General features: G+C 50.3%; 1 protein-coding gene across 2 annotated transcripts in view; it reads right to left on the reverse strand.

Annotated features, from left to right (window-relative positions):
* Positions 1-21,312, reverse strand: part of CdGAPr (GTPase-activating protein CdGAPr) — a 156,779-nt gene that overhangs the window by 129,730 nt on the left and 5,737 nt on the right. The window contains exon 1 of one of the 2 annotated variants that reach the window (XM_037422459.2): positions 15,466-15,840. The exons of the other annotated variant lie outside the window; for it this stretch is intronic. Coding sequence (XP_037278356.2) covers positions 15,466-15,507 — 42 coding nt within the window. The 5' untranslated portion in view covers positions 15,508-15,840. Of the gene's footprint in view, positions 1-15,465; positions 15,841-21,312 lie in introns of those variants that run through there. 2 annotated transcript variants of the gene reach the window in all.

The following is a 21,312-nucleotide window of genomic DNA, read 5'->3' on the forward strand; positions in this document are numbered from 1 at the left end:
GGACTGCCGTATACCTCAGCCCCGACTCAGCCGTCTACCGCCTGGGTTCCTCCCATTGCCACCGCAGCCTCGACTCACCCGTCTGCCGCATGGACTGGTCCCCTCGTCCCCAATACTTGGAGAACGCGCGATAACCGGCCCATCTGTTTTGCGTGCGGCGGCCCTGGCCATATCGCCCGTTACTGCCGTCGTCGCGTGCCGGGATACACAGACGGCCGGACACAGAACAGCTTCATGGACCTTTCTCCATCCCGTCTGGAAAATTCTGACCCTCAGTCAAGCTCGTCTTCACGGGAATGTCCGCGTACTATGTCTGGTCGCTCACCTTCACCCCGTCGCCGCTCCCTGTCACCCATGCGTCATCGGCCAGCTCCTGAACACGAGGGAAACTAACCGCCGCAGTTCAGGAGGCAAGAACTGCGCTGTCGAAATGCTCAAGTCCTCGGACATTGCCGTCGAATATTGTCGAAGTTTTTGTAGAAGGTACTCGAGCATATGCTCTAGTGGATACTGGTGCTGCCGTTTCCGTGATAGACGCTAAACTTTGCCGCAAGCTCCGAAAAGTGACGACGCCTCTTAATATGATGTCCTTACAAACAGCGAATGGGGACCCGGTTCAGCCTGTAGCCGCCTGTACTGTCCGACTGATGATCGCGAAGGACCACTACACTGTTGAGTTTATTGTCCTGTCGTCGTGCTCACACGACATCATACTTGGATGGGATTTTTTATCGCGTAACCATGCCGTTATTGATTGTGCAAGGTCGGAGCTTGAACTTTTCCCGTTTTACGACCAACCAACCAGCCGCATTCAGCCCGCCGTACACAAGCTCGTCGTCAAAGAAGGCACTGAAATTCCTCCGACAGCAGCTGTGTTGCTCCTCGTATTCTGTGACGGCATTAGGAACGAAGCTGCATTCTTTGAGCCATCAAGCCTCTTCCTTAGTCGAAGATCACTTCTTCTGCCTTATTCAACCCTCTCTATTTCTGAAGGAAACAGTGCTCTTTGCCTCATCAATCCCCTTCCGTATCCCGTTGAACTGTTTCAAGGTGAATCTCTTGGACACGTGCATGCCATTGATAAAGAACAAATTTTTATGATGCCGCCAGATTGTTCCGGTGACTACGACGCCATCAGTGCCCTCAACCCTTCCAATATACCACCTTGCGAGCTTTTCGATTCATCGATTGCCGACGGACTATCGCCATCTGAACGCTCTGAACTCCTTCAGCTGCTCTACCAGTTCCGTGAATCCTTTGACGTTGCTCAACCTACCCTTGGCCGAACTCCCAGTTTTTCCCACCGCATCGACACAGGTTCCAACGCGCCAGTACGACAGCGACCATACCGTGTTTCCGCCACGGAACGTCAGGTTATCACCGAACACGTTGACGATATGCTCAAGCGCGACGTTATCCGACCTTCCCAAAGTCCATGGGCATCACCTGTCGTTCTTGTTAAGAAGAAGGATGGTACAATTCGCTTCTGCGTTGATTACAGGCGCTTAAATAAGATCACTCGCAAAGACGTATACCCTTTGCCCAGGATTGATGACGCCCTTGATTGCTTACAAGGTGCCGAGTTTTTTTCGTCGTTAGATTTGCGTTCGGGGTATTGGCAGGTGCCCTTAGCAGATGGTGATCGTCCAAAAACAGCATTCGTGACACCGGACGGGCTATATGAGTTCAATGTCATGCCCTTCGGCCTCTGCAATGCGCCGGCCACATTCGAGCGCATGATGGACTCGGTTCTGCGGGGTTTGAAATGGAACATATGCCTCTGCTACCTCGACGATATCGTCGTCTTTGCACCCGATTTCGCAACACACCTTGTACGCCTCAAACATGTCCTCACGTGTCTGAAGAATGCGCATCTCCAACTGAACCTCAAGAAATGCCACTTCGCTGCTCGGACGCTCACCATTCTCGGTCATGTCGTATCAAAGGATGGTGTTCTTCCCGACCCGGCTAAACTACGCGCTGTTGCTGAATTCCCCAAACCAACGACTGTAAAACAGTTACGCAGCTTCGTAGGATTGTGCTCCTACTTTCGTCGGTTTGTGCGCAACTTTGCCTCCATAATTGCCCCTTTGACCCAACTTTTAAGCAGTGCCAAAGACATCTCATCATGGTCTTCCGAATGTGATCACGCATTTACCACTCTTCGCCGTCTCCTGACATCACCGCCTATATTGCGCCACTATGATCCCACGGCAGCAACTGAAATCCATACAGACGCCAGCGGTGTCGGTCTCGGTGCAGTTCTCGCTCAACGCAAGCCTGGATCCCCTGAGTATGTCGTCGCCTACGCCAGCAGAACGCTAAACAAGGCTGAGGTAAACTACAGTGTTACCGAAAAAGAGTGCTTAGCCATACTTTGGGCAATTGTGAAATTTCGCCCATACTTATATGGCCGCACCTTTGCTGTAATTACAGACCATCATGCCTTATGTTGGTTGTCGTCGCTGAAGGATCCATCAGGTCGCCTTGCTCGTTGGGCTCTGCGACTTCAAGAGTATGACATCCGCGTCGTGTACCGTTCCGGCCGCCAACATGCCGATGCTGATGCGCTCTCGCGATCACCACTGTCGACTGAGGCTGCCTCTATATCTTCTATGGAACACGCGCTGTCCGCTCTTGACATCGACACAATGACCTCTGCACAGCGCGACGATCCATGGATAACTTCGCTTCTGGACGTCTTATCTGGGGTACCGACACTTCCCATCACTCGAGCATTGCGACGCCAGGCTTCGCACTTCACCATTCGAGGTGGCCTCTTGTACCGGCGCAATTACTCACCAGACGGCAGGAAGTGGCTGCTCGTTATTCCCCGAAAGCTGCGCTCTACAATCTGTGCATCATTTCACTCCGACCCGCAATGCGCTCACGCCGGTGTCTTCAAGACATACGAGCGTTTAAGGAAGCGGTACTACTGGCGTGGGATGTTTACTTTTGTTCGACAGTTTATTCGCGGCTGCCACGAGTGTCAGCGACGAAAACAGCCACCGAATGCAGGGGCAGCTCCACTACAGCCGCTTGCGTGCCCTGACCGCCCATTCGATCGCGTCGGAATCGACCTTTATGGACCACTGCCATTGACCACAGCAGGTAACCGGTGGGCCATCGTTGCTGTAGATCACCTGACACGGTACGCCGAAACCGCTGCTCTTCCTACGGCGACCGCTCAGGACGTCGCATCTTTCATCCTCCATCGGTTTGTGTTGCGTCACGGCCCTCCTCGCGAGCTTCTCAGTGATCGGGGCCGTGTATTTCTATCCGACGTAATCCAAGCACTTCTCCGTCAGTGCCATATTGTACACCGGATGAGTACTGCTTACCACCCCCAGACGAATGGCCTGACTGAGCGGTTTAATCGGACCCTGGGTGACATGCTCGCGACGCATGTGGCATCTGACCAAACGAACTGGGACCTGGTTCTTCCGTTTGCGACCTACGCGTACAACACCGCTACCCAAGTCACCACCGGCTTTTCTCCATTCTACCTTCTATACGGACGTCAACCATCGCACACAATTGACACTTTGCTGCCATACGCACCAGATGTATCTGAGTGCACGACCGTGTCTGAAGCCGCCCGTCACGCCGAAGAATGCCGCCAACTAGCGAAACAGTTTACTACGGCTGACCAGCAACGCCAGAAAAAGGCCCGCGATGACGACCACCCTCCTGCCGCCAAGTTCGCCCCTGGAACCCTTGTATGGCTGTATGTCCCACCCTGTGCGCCTGGTTTGTCTAACAAGCTACTTTCAAATTACCATGGCCCATACCGCGTGGTAGAGCGCACATCGCCCGTCAATTCCGCCATTGAACCGCTTACGCCACCCGGTGACCACCGTCGGCGTGGACACGATATTGTTCACGTGGACCGCTTGAAGCCGTACTTCGACCCGCTCGTTCCTACTTGTTAGATCGCCAGGATGGCTTGATCTTTCTCGACGGGGGCAGTTATAGTGAAGGAATGATGACAACAAGAGGGAACAGTAAGCATTATCGCAGAGTATGGCACCACGAGATCGGCGCTCGAGCTCCTCCATCTTCCTCGTCCTGTCGCTATCTCCAATCTCCCGCCTGCCCGTTTGGTTCGCCCAATAAACCTCGTTACATTATTATTATTATTTTATTACATCATCTTCTTAACAGTGCGGTACCAGCACGTAATGCGTCAAGCGATTTTCACGACATTCACCACGAGAATAAGAATATGGCGTTTTGTTCAATTGACTGTTTTCTAATCGCACGCTTTAAAGGTCGATCCATATTAGTATAAAGGTGAACGAAATGAGTGGAGGGAAAAATCCTATCTTTTTTAGTCTCCTGTCACTTTCGCGCTCATGTGTAGCTGGTTTCCCATCGGTGCAGGTTTCAGGTTCGATCAAGTCATATTCGCTCGCTTACCACCCTACGGACAGTTCACGAAAAAAATGGTTGCGATACAATTGAGCATTTTATGAGACTGTTTTTTTTTTTCCAAATACCACCTTCTCTTCACTGATGGCCCAGCTTAGGCAATACACTGGCGCGTTTATAAACCCGTACTCGTAAGTAAACGATTCTCCCGACGAAGTTAGATGCCATGTATTCAAGAAGTATACTGGAGTGGCGTAACGAAGCCTCCCCCCCCCCCCTCCGTCACCCTCCCCTTAAGGTATATCCAACTACCCTTTAAAAATAAGTGCTGTGCAGGAGCTACTGTAGGGGTATCATTAATCAGGCATCACTTGCCACAGGCGAACGGCAACACAGATTCGGCCACTTTCTTTAGGAATGCGAAAATGAGAATAAAGAAGCAAACGAATAGCTGATATTACAACAATATTCTCACAACCACGAAACCAAATGAATGCAACAGTATACTTCTGTAGTAGGGTAAGGGCACCGCGCGAAGGTGAATAACCCCAAACGCCACGGCGAGGAGAGTATACATTCGCGGGCGATATATATTTCACGCCCCTGTAAGAAACCAATTAGGCTGTGCGTGCTGAATCGGCGAAACAACGAGAAACGCTCTCGTGGCATCAGATCAAGAAGCGCCACACTTCATAAAGACGCGCAGCCGCGGATGCATGCGTCGTGGGAAGAGAAGAGCCACCACCAGTGCGTTCGCGAAAGCGCAACCGGGGCTCACCACGACAACAAACACGGCCGGTCATGCAAGCCTCGCCTATCGAGCAGCGAGGCAATTTGCGGAGCGCTGGCCGATTGAAACGTCTTGCGAGACGAAGTGGCTTCCGCCAAAAACCCGACGCTCATTACTTATCGAGGCGCTTGCATACGCAATCAAAAATGCGCGCGCGCGCGAGTCCTGTGGCGATGAACTTGAAAAACAAAGAAAGTGAAGGTCCGAGGAGTCGAGCGTTTCGTCCGGTTCTGAACTATTTACTGCGATGGCAGGAGACCTCTCTTACAGCGACTACCGGTGTGCCCACCCCCGTCCCAATAAAATCAAATAAAAGTAAAATAAAACAAAAGGTATTCCGCCGAATGTATACTACGCCAACATCGCTCGCTAATATATTGCGCCTTGTGACCTGAGAGGGGAAAAAAAAGAAAACATGAACACCATAACAGAAAGATCTTATCGTACAGGGCCGCATTTCTCATCTACAGCGTAGTCGTGTTGATTCGTGTATAACATTACAGAACCTCTTTCAACCCATGTTCCTAACACTGCAAAGGCCACTAATTATGAGCTGACAGTACAGTTTTGTTTCGATGACTAAACCAGTCATCTGCACAATTGCCAACATTACCCACTTTACGACTACACTGAGTCACAAGGGACTTAATCCATTTTTATACGTCTGAGTTGCATTCTAAAATAAATGAATGTACGGAAAAATGTCCAGATTGTACGACATAAGCTCGACTGATCCTTCGTATGGAGAAGACAAACGCGCGAAAGGAGAAGTTGAAGTGTCGCGAGCTGGAGCAGTTACATACACAAACCACAGCCTCTAACAATCAAGAGGCCACGCGAAAGGTGGTGTATGCATTTGGGAAACTGACACCCGAATTCCCATGGCGAGCGCGCGTTTATATTATGCGGGCATGCGTCGCTAGCAACGCGCATACAGCGCCAGCGAACGGCGCGCATTAATCTCTGTCGCGTTCTGCTGCGAAGGCCGCGCGCGGGCAAGGAATCGCGCCGAGCGCAGCCCACCACGTACCCCGCGTATCGCGCGCCGAGCGTTACGTTGCCCCCACGCGCTGGCGTCGACAGAGAACGCGCTAGCGGTCCTCGCAGCCGGCGACACCAAGGCGAACGGAGGTCGCCCACCCACGAGCGCGGCAGGGGAAGCACGTATCCCACCCGTGGGGGGGGGGGGGGGGTAACTAAACACCTTCACGGCCACGCTGCGACGATCGACGCGAACGGCCTCGTCCGACATCGACGAAACGGGTCGCCCGTATACACGCCACGCGCCGCGATGTTTGATCGAAACGGGGCATGACAGCTGCGCCGTGATTCGCCTGAGAGGCTCTGCCCAGAAGCACGAACGAAGCGCGTAGGTTCGGTGCTTCATTCATATCCAATTACACGGTGCCGCTGTAAAGGGAAAAGGATAGCGAGAAACGAGAAGGAGGTTAACGAGCGTGCACGTGCAATGTGGAGATTGTCTCTCGATGTCGCGACACACTTCGCCGCAATTGACACTCAAGCGTACATTTGAAGGGCGTTCGACTGCACGTTCTACAGGTATACGCTTGATGTGTACCAACACAGACAGTGGTGGTAACTGTGCATTCTATAGAAGTCTGAGTGTACACACCATGAGAGTACTGGCCTCATTTGTTCAGAGGTTGGGGGAGGGGATGTGTGTAAGAGTGCTCGAGTACGTGTACGCAATGCGCTCGGCCCACGAATCGCTGCAGCCGTGCTCAAGTGATCAGGGTGCCCGCCTCCACTGCGGGTATAGCACTGCGGTCGATTCCCGATTCTGCCGAGCCCGCCGGCTTTTGTAGCGGAAAAAGAGGGGAACCCGACATTAATTAGGCCTGCTGGTCGGCATCAACCCCTGTCATTGCCACTGCGCCATACTCCCTGATGGATTGCAGAAACCGGAGTCCTTCGCAGAACCTCAAAACCACCGTCTCATCAACGAACAAGCTTTTTCCTTCTTGACACGTCTCTGACTTCCTATGTTGCGTCTTTCTCGACCTTCTGAATGAACGCTCCGCTTCTTTTGCAGGTCAAGCTTGACCAATCGCCTTAGAGACGGGATTGAACGGCCGCGGGAACGAAGCAAACAGAGAGAAACGGAACATGGCATAAATAATGCCGAAGCAAAGGCTCGCACGCTACGTTATAAAAGCGGCCGTATCTCAACTCCAAGGTTTGCTGACACGGACGCGCCTGCCCCCAAAGGAAACGGGTGAAGGACGCTAGTTCATTATTTATAGCCATGGAACGGTATACGGTAAGTCTCCTTTATCGCCAAGGCCCGTTTGTGCATGCTATAGCTCGGCAAAGCAGAGAAAAAAAAAAAAAAGAAGGAACGGGACGGAGTGGTGTCTGCGTAAGTAGGAAAGTCGTTGGCATAACTTTATAGCCAAGGCGCGGAATCACGCATGCGAATATCCGTTGCGCCACCGACATTTTCGCAGTGACTACCATGCGTGGTCGCGAAGCGCGTAATCTCTGGCAAAAAAAGCGGACGCTGACGTGAGCGCAGATTTGCTGCCGATAACGATTAGACTGATTGCCTGGTTAGGACTACATACAGTAAAGTACACCGTGAAACATATATGTAATCAGTCAACGTTAATGGCTTAATTCTCAAAAAAAAAAAGTGAGGTGATCCTCGCGCAGCAATGCCGCCTGTTCGATCTGAGCAAGTCAGTTCCACCAACATAGCGTCAGAAATCATATATTAAAGCGAACAAGAAAGCAAGATAGGAGGAAAGAGAAACAAAGGTGTTCCTTCAGGCTTGACACCATTAGGGCGCAGCTGCCCTTAAGATATATATATATATATATATATATATATATATATATATATATATATATATATATATATATATATATATATATATATATATATATATATATATATATATAAGAGAAAGAAGTGTATACCTAAGTGCTCGTTTTTCCGTGTTTTGAAACAATAATAATGAGATCTGACAGCCAATAATGCCAAGGAATGTATAAGAGAAGTTATTAGATCCAATGTAATGTAAATAAGAAGAAAGAAAACTGGATGAAAAAATAAACTGCGGTGAGCAGGAATCGAACCTACCACCTTCGAATAACGCGTTCGATGCTCTAACCACTGAGCTATCACGGCGGCCATCCCTCTATCCACTTTTTTGGGTTTATATGTGAATTTAGAAGTTGGAGTGTCAGTCAGCGCCATCTGTAGCCACGCGGCGAGTGTGGAACACCCATTTATGAGCATGTGTGGCGTCACGTAGCACGTGAACTTAATACGAGCGGGCAGCTGACCAATAGTCCCTCGTATACAACCTAACGGCACCAGGTCTGCCAGTACGAGACCCTCGTTAATGAATAAGGAAAAGAAGTGTATACCTAAGGGCTCGTGTTTAAATATATATATATATATATATATATATATATATATATATATATATATATATATATATATATATATATATATATATATAACACTTTTCGTTTTTCTTATTTACGTTACATTGATTCTAATAACTTCCCCTGTACATTCCTTGGCATTACTGTCTGTTGTATCTCATTAATATTGTGTTAAAACACGGAAAAACGAGCTTTTAGGTATACACTTCTTTCCCTTATTATATATATATATATATATATATATATATATATATATATATATATATATATATATATATATATATATATATATATATATAATGCGTGTGCGTGTGAACATATAATTAACGTTGTCTAAAACGCGCACACGAAAGTACTGCTTTTGACATCATAAAGATAAAAACACCAGCACGAAACAGCTTTCGAGATCAATTTCGTTCGGTATCCGTTATCCCCGCACCACCACGTGCCATAGCCGCGAGGCCTCGTTTTGGTTGTTCTTATCTTTCTTTCTACGGATGCCTTCACGGACGACCTTGAGACATAAAAAATGATTGATCGACAGACTGCAATGGAGTGCTCAAAGTGAGGTCATTTTTAAACAGCAAATTGCTCAAGACGCCGCGACAGCCCGACTGATTACACAGGGGCCTCGTTGTAGAGTGTCTGTGTTCTGGTTTCCGTCTCCTAACGGTAGATACTCTAAGTCGAAGATTGACGGTGGAAACGTAAAAAAAAATATATGGTTACCCGTCCGTGACATACCTGCTGCCTGACCGAGATTAAGAAAATTCTCCCAGACCTTGTCGAAACACAACTTGCAGAATGACACAATGTGCGGCATTATTGGGGAAACTTGAACAATTACGACTCCGAGCCCGGTTTCACGATTCATTTCACAGACAGCGCAGCTTGAAATAAATGACAGCTTTGAGGATTGAATCAGCGCGAAAATCAGCCGTGGCTTCGTTTGTCCGCTTCGCCGTACGTTTCGCTGCCAAGCGAGTGGCACGTCAAGAGTGAGTGACATTCGATGCGTAATTGAAAATTCCAAAGCCATTCTCTGTCGCGACGATAGTTATAGCGCGAGAACACAACGACGACGCTGAGACAAGAAGGACACGAAGTCTGCGTCGTCGTTCTGTTCTCGCGCTATAACCATCGTCATGCCTTACCAACTAGCCCAAGCCACCACACTTCTCTGTGACGCTTTGGGCATGGAATCTCGGCACTCAGCCACGCTTAAACGGCAGTGCACGGATATAAGACCAGAGTTCGGAGCCTACGTCGGCACAACGTGTACTCTCGAGATTCAACTACAACAACAACATCAAAAAAAGTCTCGGAGGTGATGGCGGGATGCGCAGACCGGAGACAAGAATGGCGCGGAAGGAGATATGCCGTGGCAGACGAGCCTCGCATTGGCACCCATCCGGACACAGACAGACGGAAAGCAAAAAAAGGGACTGATGCTGCTTCAGCATCAGCGGCAAACAATAAGCTGCTCGCGCAAAGCACGCGAGCCTTTCTCTAAATAGAATGCACGAACCCGGGCCCGCTGTCACGGCTAAAGCCACGCGCACGCAGCCACTCGCTGCGCGCGCGTGCTTTGTGGGCTTTCCCTCTGTTTTCTTCGGGTCCTGGCGTGGCGAAGCCCCGTCTTCCTCGTACGACTTTCCCCGTCGTTAAGACGAAGGAGAGCGCGGTTGAGGAAGGGTGGCGAGTCAACGATCTTTCGGCAAACACACGCTCAAGCAACGGAGAGCGAGAGAGGCGAAGAAGCCCAAGTCACGTTTCGTCCAAGGCTTCTGCTTTTTTTTCTCTTTTTTCCTGTTGTCCGCGTAGGAAACGCGCGCTTTTCGGAGCGTCCTCCGTTTTCTCAAGCAGAGAGCAGGCCGCGCGAGATGGGAAGAACCCGAAACACGGCCGAAGTGCGCACACAGTGATAGCGGGCGGACAAAGCGGGGTCTCGAAGCTGTAAGTAGCTAGGACAAGGCGGGGAACAACAAGGCAGGTACGCGCATCTCGTTGAAAGGAGACAGGCGTGGCGAAACAGCGGCCGCGCGTCAAACCCGACCGCGCGAGACGCATCGTGTCCAGCGAGGCCTGTCGAAGCTATCACAACGGCCCAAGACTACTAACCTTTTTGTCAGTCGTTCGCAGAATTCGCGAGGTCTGGGGAAGCACGGAAACCGTGTCTCCGCCATCGACAATTCCTCGAAAAGAAGCCATAAACGGTGGTGGCCTCGCTCGGATATCAGGTGCCATCTTGTTGTTTCCAGTTTCGTCGAAACCGCGCCCGACAAAATGTACGTACACGAGTGCCCTATACGTCGCTGGAGAGAGTCGCCTAAAAAAAAAAGCGAGAAACGCCCTCAAACGTAGGCATGCTGCGCTTTTAAAGAAAAGTTCAAACGCAAAAGAAGACTCGCACCCCCAACGTCTCAGCAGAGCGAAGCGATGCAACGGCGAAAGAACACGAGGCACAACGCAACATTTTCAAGCTGCGCTGTTGATATATCAAGCTTGTCGCTACATGGTAAGCAGCGAGGCCTGAAACACGAGTGTGAAGCGGCCAAACGCATGCACCGCCAAGGATTTCTGTTCACACGAATTGAATGCGGCGCTCCAAAGGAATAAACAAAAAAGGAAAGAGGAATGTCCCTACATGCCCGCACAAACAGGCGCACACAATGTTGCGCAAGAAGAAGCCACCACACGCGTGAACGCGCAGTGGGGGCCACTGCCAAAAAAGGACGATAGCGGCGTTATCGTGGTAAGCCCCCCTCCCGCCAACCACACCACCGTGAGTCCGCGGGCCCTTCCAGCACAGCAGCGGATACGAGAGGCCAGCACCGGAAGCGAAACGCGCAACGATGCGCCGCTGCTTCCGCCCAGCGACGGTTCCGGTTCGTGCGTGCGCTGTCAACCGCGAGCGCCCAACCACACCGGCGACCGACGGTCGCGAAAAGAAGAAAAAAAAAAACAGAACGGAAGGCGCGAAAGAACGCGGTAATAAAACTGCAGGAACCGAGCGGCATCAGCTTCTCGCGTGTATGTGCGTGATCTACGCTATGCGCGCGCAAAACAACAGCACAGCACTTTCAGTCGCGTTGCTTTAATCAGTCGCAGGAAAAATGCAGAAAAATAAAGAAAAACAGTCTCTGCACACGACTGCCGTTTCGGTCTGGTCGTGCTCATTCAACGTGCGCAACAAACAAATCTTGCCTTTTGTACTTTCGTGAGGAAGTCGTATAAAGTTTTCGGGAGCGAACAAAATTTAGAAGCCAGGAAAGGAAAAGAAAGAAAAGAAAAGAAAGGGGAGGGGTGGAAGCAAACAAAAGATTAACGTGGAAGGAAGATTGGTGGATTGATTGAAATGTGGGGTTTAACGTCCAGGAACCACCATATGATATTATGAGAGACGCCACTCTAGTGGAGGGCTCCGGAAATTTCGACCATTTGGGGTTCTTTAACGAACCCAAATCTGAGCACACAGGCTGTGCTTAAAGTTCAACTTGTATTAAAGAACTAAAGAAATAAGAAACAGGCCCCATGAAAACGAGAAAATATCCCAAGATGATTCCAAAAAATCTGTCTTAAACTTAGCGAACTAAGCGTATGCCTTTACCGAAAGCTCTACGCAAGGCTTCGACAAGTTGGCAGTGTAATTTCGCTGTATGGGCTACGCACAATAAAGCAGAAGCGGGCATTGAAAAAAAAAAAGCATTAACCTTGAGAAACACGTGCTCATATTCTCCTCATGCGTACATTCGAGATAACTTTAAAATGGTGTTGGCAAGTTTTTTTTTTTTTTTCAGCACGCGAACATAGGGAAAAAGAGACAGGGTAGACAGACAGGGTTCCTGTCCCTTTTTTCCTATGTTCGCGCGCTGAAAAAAACTTGTAAATATGACTACGCACCAACTAGCCCAAGCTTCCACTCTTGTGGAAATGATGGACATGCTGGGTGCGTACATACTTAATGCTACAAACCCTTCTTTAAGAAATCGTTCTTTTTTTCGATTATTGTTTATTTGTGTGTGGATTCTACATCACGAAAGATGCATAAGCTATATACGCTTACGGTTGCAAGGGTGATAACTCCGCCACATGGCGACCGATTCGACAAACTCACTGCATTAACTGCATGTTGATTTCGAACGACGACACAGCTGTCGAACGCGATTTCGTCCCAAACGCGGAGTTGTGGCAAATGGTGGTGACGTGCTAGAATTTCACGGGCTCACGCGCGTACTCGCCGCTTTTAACGAAATGCTGCCTATAACAAATATACTATCGGAACCAGTGGTTTCGCTATACCCTATGTTATCCTACAAAAACAAGAACATTATTATTATTATTATTATTATTATTATTATTATTCACTTTGGTAGGACTGATTATAGGGTTAAACAGCCTTGCAACGACACTTTGTCTTCGACTGCTTAGTTCGTCTATGATGACGTAACTTGCGTTAAATTAACAGGATAATTACTTACTTGCTTTTACATAAATTTAATGTGCTCAGGAACGTGAGAAGGGAGGGCCACGCATGAACGGCGAATGTGACACCAACCACTCGGCAGTAGTCATTCACATGACTCACGACCAAGCACGCCATCCATGTCCTGTCTTTTATAGCCTTCGCCTTTTCGCCTTTGTTCTCTGGCGCACTAACTTAAGTGCGCGGTGAGGTAAATGCTGCATCGACACAACGTTCCACAGTACCCCCCCCCCCCTTTTTTTGTTTTCTAAACATCTACGCTCTGACTAACGACGACGCACTGTTGTGCGAAATTTGTCACGACTGACAAGCGCACAGGCGTTGCACCGTTTTTATGCCTCTCACACCGCACGCGGTCCACGGCATTTCAAGGCGTTAAACGTGACCTGCACGCATAAGCATCGATTTATAATTATTACCCTTTGACAAAGCATCGGGCAGTGTCTCAACGCTTTCAACTTTCATAGCGAAACCCCGTTAACGCGAACCCGAACAATGTCACGACGGCATTTTTTTTACAACCCATGTTACCTGACCTTTTAGATGCGGAGCATCTAATACTCGAGGCTTGTAGTGCGGCGCCGTCCGCAAGCTTCCTCCTCCTTCTTCCACCATCTGTGCATCCCTTCCTCCTCTACACACCGCGCGCGCTTCACTCCTCCACCATCTGTGCACCCTTCCTCCTCTACACACCGCGTGCGCTTCTCCTCTTCACGAACATTCGCTAGCTGTATAATGTAGCGCGCATGCGCCGTCACGCTTCGAGAACATCGGCAGCTGACGCGCGCGCATGCGCCGTTGCGCTTCTCCCCCTTCTCGAACATTCGACAGCTGACGCGCGCATGCACCGTCACCCACCATCTGTGCCGCGCGCGCTTCTCCCCTTCGAGAACATTCTACAATTCTCCTGATTCTCCAGTGGACGCGCATGCGCCGTCGCGCTTCGAGAACATTCAACAGCTGACAGTGCATGCGCCGTCGCGCTGTATATATACTCAAGGTCGGCGCTCGCTCGCTCAGTTGCCGCTCGTCGGTTGGTTTGTACGGCGCGTCGACGTCCAAGGTCGCGGTGAAATGAATTCCAACGAATCCACAAACACAATGATCGACGTCCCTTCGACCAGCGCCGCCCTTTCGCATACGTGTGTACGTGTTCACTCATTTAACACCCCCTCCTACAACCACGTTAACCAATTTAGCCATCGACCCAAGTAAGTCGCAATTTAACACCCCATTTCACAACCACGTTAACCAATTTAGCCATACCCCCAAGTAAGTCGCACTTTAACACCCCGTTAACCAATTATATGCTCCGCATCCTCCTCAGTGTTCCCCCGAGGGAAGCTGCGGGCAATTTTTCACCAAGCAGGGCCAATCAAATGTCTCTTGATTATTAGAACAGTAAACTAAAACCAAATAGTCGGAGGGAGAGAGGACAACCATTGTTAAACCGGTACATTTAGAAGTTGTAACACTTGCTGAGCACGGCGTAGAAGAGCATACCAAGGAAGCACGCCGTAAGTGCACTCTTGTTCTGTCTCGCATAGAGAAGAGAGAGTTATTAGAGAACTGCATTCTGGCAAGAAAAACTGCGCTAAAATTACAAGACGGGAAACGAGACCCTTCGATGCGACAACAGCGATATATAGTCATACGCTGCTACAGAGATAAATAAAAAGGCTAACTCAGCATCACCTTAACGAAGAAAATTATACCACGACCTACGCACGTTAGAGAACCCCAGGTGGTCGAAATTTCCGGAGCCCTCCGCTACGGCGTCTCTCGTAATCATACGGTGGTTTTGGGACGTCAAACCTCACATATCAACCAATTATACCACGACCTATACTTATATATCGGCAACGTACGGGGCGACACGGGGCAAAACAATATTACACTGCAAAACAGATGCGGCGGCCATAACCAATCCCAGCAGGTGTAACCGGTTGCCGCGACGCGGTCTATCCCGTCTCTAACTAGCCATAATAAATTATCCCCGTATCCACCGACGAAGTGCGCTTGATCAGGTTTTGAATTGTCAAGGCGCACTTCCTTCACTCCAGAAAATTCTTAACACGTGACAAGCAGTTAATTACAACAGAAACGGTTGGAAAAGGCGATTTCGTAAAATCGTAAAAGAACAACAAATAAGGCTGCAATGAATCATAGCTGCATTTTGAAAATGTCGAAAGGTGTTTTTCAGCACCAAGACGTAAGAGAGATGCGGTCGCAAGAAGAAGCAAAGCGCTATCACGACCGATTCTGTTCTTGATCTCGTGTCCCCCTCGCACTGGCGAGCGCACCCAGGCAGCGCCGACAACGCTGACAGCGCCCGGTGAAATCGAAAAGCCGGAGAAAGTGATGAATCGAACGATGTGGGCGGTCTCCGCGCCGCTATACTCACGCTGACGCATTGGAGCGCCAGTTCACTCCAGCCCGACGGCATCTCTCCGGAGTCGAGCTTCCCGGGGCAGGCGCTGACTCACAAGACGAGATGGCTAGCTCACGGAGTCGTCGATGCTCGTCGTTCCGAAGTGGCGGGACCGCGGGGAGCCATCGGCTCGCACGACAGTGACCAGCGGGACGAAGACAAACAGGCGGGCCCACTCGGCCACCGCCGATTCGGCCACCACCAGGGCGGCACGCACCACACCATCATTGGCCGAAGGCAAAAGAGCACTGCATTACCAGACTGATCCCGCACAAACCACCACTGATGCCTCGGAGCGGAGCACCACCGGACACTGGGCGCGAGCACACCGCCGAACCACGAGTGGACGGCCACTGGCGCGCACGCCGCTTCACATACAAAACAGCACGCACTGGGCCACCACGCTCGCCGCCGCCGCCGCAGCAGTAAAACGGGCACCGATCGGGGAAGCCAACGCAGGGCGCAGCCGTCGCGCGTACTACCACGACTACGTCGCGCGTGGGCACGTCGATGGGCGGAGAGCGGGTCGCCGCCACCACAGCCGTGCGTCCACGCACACGCGTGCCTGAGTGTGCAGGGACGCGCCGCCACGCGCCGCCACTTGCCGGACGAAGTAAGAGGGAGAAAGACGACGCCACGACGACGTAAGCGGGAGAGGGATGACCTCACGAATCGATCCGACGTTCGCGAGAAGCGCGCGTGTACGGCGAGCACCGCTTGCGGACAGCCCGCACCATCTGGAGGAGACGTCTGAAAGGACGCGGACCCGACGACGCCTCGCAGCTACGCTACTTGGTGTCGTCACAGCAGCGCCCGAGTGGCTATAGGGGACGCCGCGACAGAGCTTCAACCGCGTCGGCACCTGTTTGATCGGCTTCACCCCACCATCCACTAAGAGAATCAGGTGTTCCGAAGGAAAAGCCGATATCTAAGTGACTTCCAACGTTTTATGTGCGCGGCAATGCAGGCTAGCTACAGTACATCCCCACGTAAATAATATTTGTCGTCGAAGTTAAAATCTGAACGATTCAATCGATTCGGGGACAACCGTGGGTACGGTCGCGCCGTACGCGCGCTGGTTCAAGATTTGCGCGCGCTTTTGCGCCCACCCCCTTACGAGACTGACATTGAGCCGTCCTCACTATACGTATTGCAGAAAGATCTTCTACTCCTCGCTACATTTATTCACACCGGCCTCTCCTCCCCATCCACGCTCGCCTACGAGCATCTAATCAACATACACTTTTCCCGTATTTTGTTCTTTTCTCAGCTACGCATGATATCCCTCGACGACTACATAATTTATTCCGATAAAACGCGAGGGAGGGATTGCTCAGCTCCATCAAAGGGATAAAACCACCATCCTGAAGTGGCAAGCCATTTCATTTCAACAGAGGCAGCGAACATGCTCGCGCTCAGATCATGGCGGCGCTTCTTTTGTTTTCACTAGGCAGAACGTGTGCACGAAGCGAGCTCGTTCTCCGTAACGAGGCCACGCGAAGCCGTTCATTCACCTCGCGGGACGGCTCTGCTTAGGCACCGTAACATCCATCTCTCGCTTTGACGGGCTGAGATGCGGGATCTCGCGATCGTGCCCGCGCAGCCTGTGAAGGTGCCGCGGAGCCACACACATATAAATGCCATTCGCGTTGTGGCTTCAACGGGCAAATTACACATCCACGCGGAAGTAATGTACACGTAAGACTAAATTGTGCCGTCATGTTCCCCCGTGTAGAGCACGGCCTCCACGGCATGCTAAATTGCGAAAGTGCCGACGCCATGTATGAAACAGGTTAGCCCTATTTTCAAGGCACACGCACGCACACAAACACGCTTGGAGCACAGCGAGCCCTACATAATACGCAAATATACACACTGTCCTGTTCACTGCGTTCTTCGTCCGCGTACGGACGCGATGTGTGAGCGCTTGCGAGTTCGCGTTATTTGAGTGCCACGCTCTGATTAGCAAGCAGCTCGCTGCGACAACGTCCGACTCAACCAACGCCAAGCCGAAGTCGTCGATCACGCGCAAACGGAACAGAGAACGCCAGAGGCGGACTTCTCCTGAGAAAGACATTTTATAGGGTGAAGACCACTTTCAAGGCGGCATGACACACGTGCGGACGAGAGCGCGCGCGCGCGCGCACGCACACACACACACACACACACACACACACACACACACACACACACACACACACACACACACACACACACACACACACACACGCACACGTATTTTTTCGATGAGCGACAGAATAAAGTTTTCAGTTGGGCATATACACATCAGAAATGATAACCACAAATTAGCAGTGAAATAGGAGTCGCTAGCGGCAGTCTAATTTATAATTTCACAACAAGCAACCTTCCCACAAACAAATTGGTTACATCGAACAGATACAAGTTTTAGCGTGGTATATTGCTAGATAGGCTACATTTAGCCCATAATTCGATAACACTTGAAAAATTGCACAAATCGTGAAAACAGCTATTCCTTCAGGCTTGCCCCTTATTATGTCAACTCAAACCTACTCCGAGGCAACTTCTTTATACGAAGAATAACGCCATACCTTGTCAAGACACCACGCACGGTAAATATAGAAAAAAAACGGCCTTATTTTATGGTATGCAATGCAGTAACGTTTTCGGGGAAAGCGTATAAAATTAGTACTCAAATATTCAAACATCATGTCGCCTGCAAAAACAACAAAACAAAGAAAAAAAAGAAGAGATGGGCTTCACCTCATAAAACATTCCCTTACAGAAAAGCCAGCTTTAAAGGTGTTTACGTACGTGCGGGCATTGTGAAAAGTGTCGCCAAGTATACAAGACCAGGTTTAAAACAGAAGCACGGCCTTCCTACTACCTTCCAAGCGACGTGGCAGATGTGCCTTCGTCACGCGAATCGATGTTCTGGAAATTCCTTTCTCCATGCACAATAGAAATGATGAGCAGGAAAAGGTCACCAACCCAAGACTAAGTAAGTAAAAATCATGTTACACAACGGTATTGTTTAATGTCCTTATACAACTGCAGCAAGAACTAAACGATCTATGCAATAAAAGAAGATCAATAAAATACGGAAAATAATTGAATAAATAGTTCGTAGGTTTTAGGCGCTTTCTAGTGTTCACCAGGTGCAGCACCAAGGTTAACATGTTCGCGAAAATGCACCTTCAGCGGAATGGCTTTCCGATGCCTGGCGGTTCTCAATGAGTTCATTAGGAACAACGAAACTGCCGGCAGCGGCGACGGCAACACTAGAAATCGGTGTGGGCGCATTGGACCAGCGCATAGCGTCGGTACACGCTGCAACCACCACGCACCAGCAGCAACCGCACTTGGCGACTCGAAAGGAATGCCGCATATAAGACAAAGAAAAAAAAAGATTTTGCCTAAAACTACGGTATAGAAAAAAAATTTCTTTCTCGTTCGCTACAAAACGTCGAACGTCGGAGCGAGACGAACCAACTCCTCACGTTCCAGGCACAAGGAGACACGACGATGAGGGACAAGACAGAGGAAAAAGAGACAGCATGCGGAACAAAAGAAAGAAAACGGTGTCGCCGCGCTCGCGATGCGGGCGAAAGCGCGACAAATGTCCCGGAGCTTGTAGTACGCCGCGCATTTCTGCGGACTTCGCATTCTCGCTGTACATCCCTCCTTTTTTTAACGTCGCAGAGCCAACTTTCTTGCGTCCGCGCCAGAGCGATTGCTGGCGCGTCGACGGCAAAAACGCAAGCAATTCGGCACGCTCAGAGCCAGCGCGAATAGAAGGGATGATAATGATGATTGGCAGGAAAAGGAAGAAAGAAAACAATACAAAACAGACTCTGGCGGCGGCTGGATAAACATGCAAGGCAAATGAAAGGTTGGTGCAAGGACGGGACACACTGACGGTTCACGTCGTAAAGACGTCCCTCTACATATTCGTATACACTGACAGCTTCGAAAGCTGGGGTTGTGATCTGTGAGCGCCGAAAATGAACTTCACCAGATCTAAAGCTTCACTGAACAACTGGGTCACCAGAAATTAGGCGCGTATGAAAAGACACGTGACCGAACAATCTTCGCGGACCCACGACATGGCAACAAGAGGTCAGTACAAAGAGGCTTCCATTTAATTCAGCTCGTGGTGCGCGAACAATACGCACTCGGCTCTCTGGCCTTTCTACAGAGCACTTTAACTGTACCCAAAAGAGTTGACGCTACTCTGAAAGCCTTAAACACTATTTTTGAGCTTGTCGCAACTTCACCACCGCTTCTGAGTTTTATGTATCGTCACGCGCCTTTAGCTCCGGCACCATTCTCGACCGGTACACAACACGAAATAAGGGCTCAATCAATTACAATTGCAGCGTGTGGTGAAAAAAAAATGGTACAATAATAAAACGCGCCACTTCAAAACACGTCGTTAAGGGCGAACCACAGCCCTTCCCACCAGGGACAACTCCTCTAAGAGCGCTGATTGCTTTTAATATGGCTATCATACATAGAGGACTCTAAATAAGGTTGCAATAAGTTGCATATAGTGTCCAGAATGGCCGCGAACTAACCTATACAGAGTAGAAATATGGGTTCGTGCTATCGTGGCGAACGCGGTCGCCATGACACAACATTCAGCCTTCGCTGTACAGCCCTGCCGTAGCGTACTTAAGGCGTGGCACGATACGCCTAATTATGGATGTTTTCTACATGCCAACAGCATTAGCGCGACAGCCCCAGATGCCAGTGGCCAATTACGAAGTACCGCGAGGGCGTTAAATATCTCGGCAAAACCGCACGCTGTCTTACGCAGGGTGAAGAGGAAAGTGACAATTTATGTGTCCGTTTTACGCGGCCGTCGCTTCCGGGCATTTAACTCGGCCCGAACACACAAGCAGTCAAATAGGAGGGGAGGGTGGGAAGTTGGCTTGCAGCCGTTACGACTGCGTAACATGCAAGCAACGGTCACTCGCCAGTGCGACCGACAACACGTGCGCGAACGTCCACCCTTTCCCGTCGAGCCACACTTTCATCGAGGAAAGGAGCACGGCCAACTGGAGTCTGGAAGTAAGCCAACGCTACGGTCGCGTTACAAAAGAGCACGAGATCTCGCCGGTCGCGCCGCAATTACGGCACTTTCCCTTTGGACGTGACACCCCGAGCGAGACGGTAGGGGCGCGTATGTGGAGCAAGTAGTCGCTCGCGCGCACACACACGATTCACTCTCTCTCTCTCTCGCACGCATACATACATGCGCGCACGCACGCACACCAAAAACGCACACAAGCCTATGCGACAGACAGACTCAAAACGCACGAGCTTGCAACACAGTGCATTTAAGCACGCAGAGAGAAAGAGAAGAGAAATCCAGGAACTCTGGCGGGGTCACCGCGGAGAGCCTACGAAGTCTGTCGCCTCGAGCGACGGCCACAACGCAAGCCCTGATCCACTCACATATGAGATGCAGAACAGTGCACGTATATAAACACGTTGACTTCAGCGAAGCGTGTAGTGCATGCGCAAGAAAGTCCGGCGAGGGGGGCCACACAACAGGCGAACGAGGGCTATTAGCAACCGGCGATAAGGGTGCACCCATTAGACGAAAAAACGGCCTGCCACTGAGAAGAAGGCGTTGGGACAAGGCCGTAATGAAAGAGGCGACAGTGTTACGTGTGCTACTGCTAGATCACCTGCGCTTGCAGATATATAGCTTTCGCTCGAGCACTTCGTAGTACCTGCCACGGCCGTGACATGAGCGCCTGTTTTAAGCTCCACGGGAAAAAGGGCGAGCATGCGGTTCTCACATGAATATTGTGCAGTAAGTTTAGAAGAAAA

This window comes from Rhipicephalus microplus, chromosome 4 (genome assembly GCF_043290135.1).
Source record: "Rhipicephalus microplus isolate Deutch F79 chromosome 4, USDA_Rmic, whole genome shotgun sequence".
Lineage (NCBI taxonomy): Eukaryota > Metazoa > Arthropoda > Arachnida > Ixodida > Ixodidae > Rhipicephalus > Rhipicephalus microplus.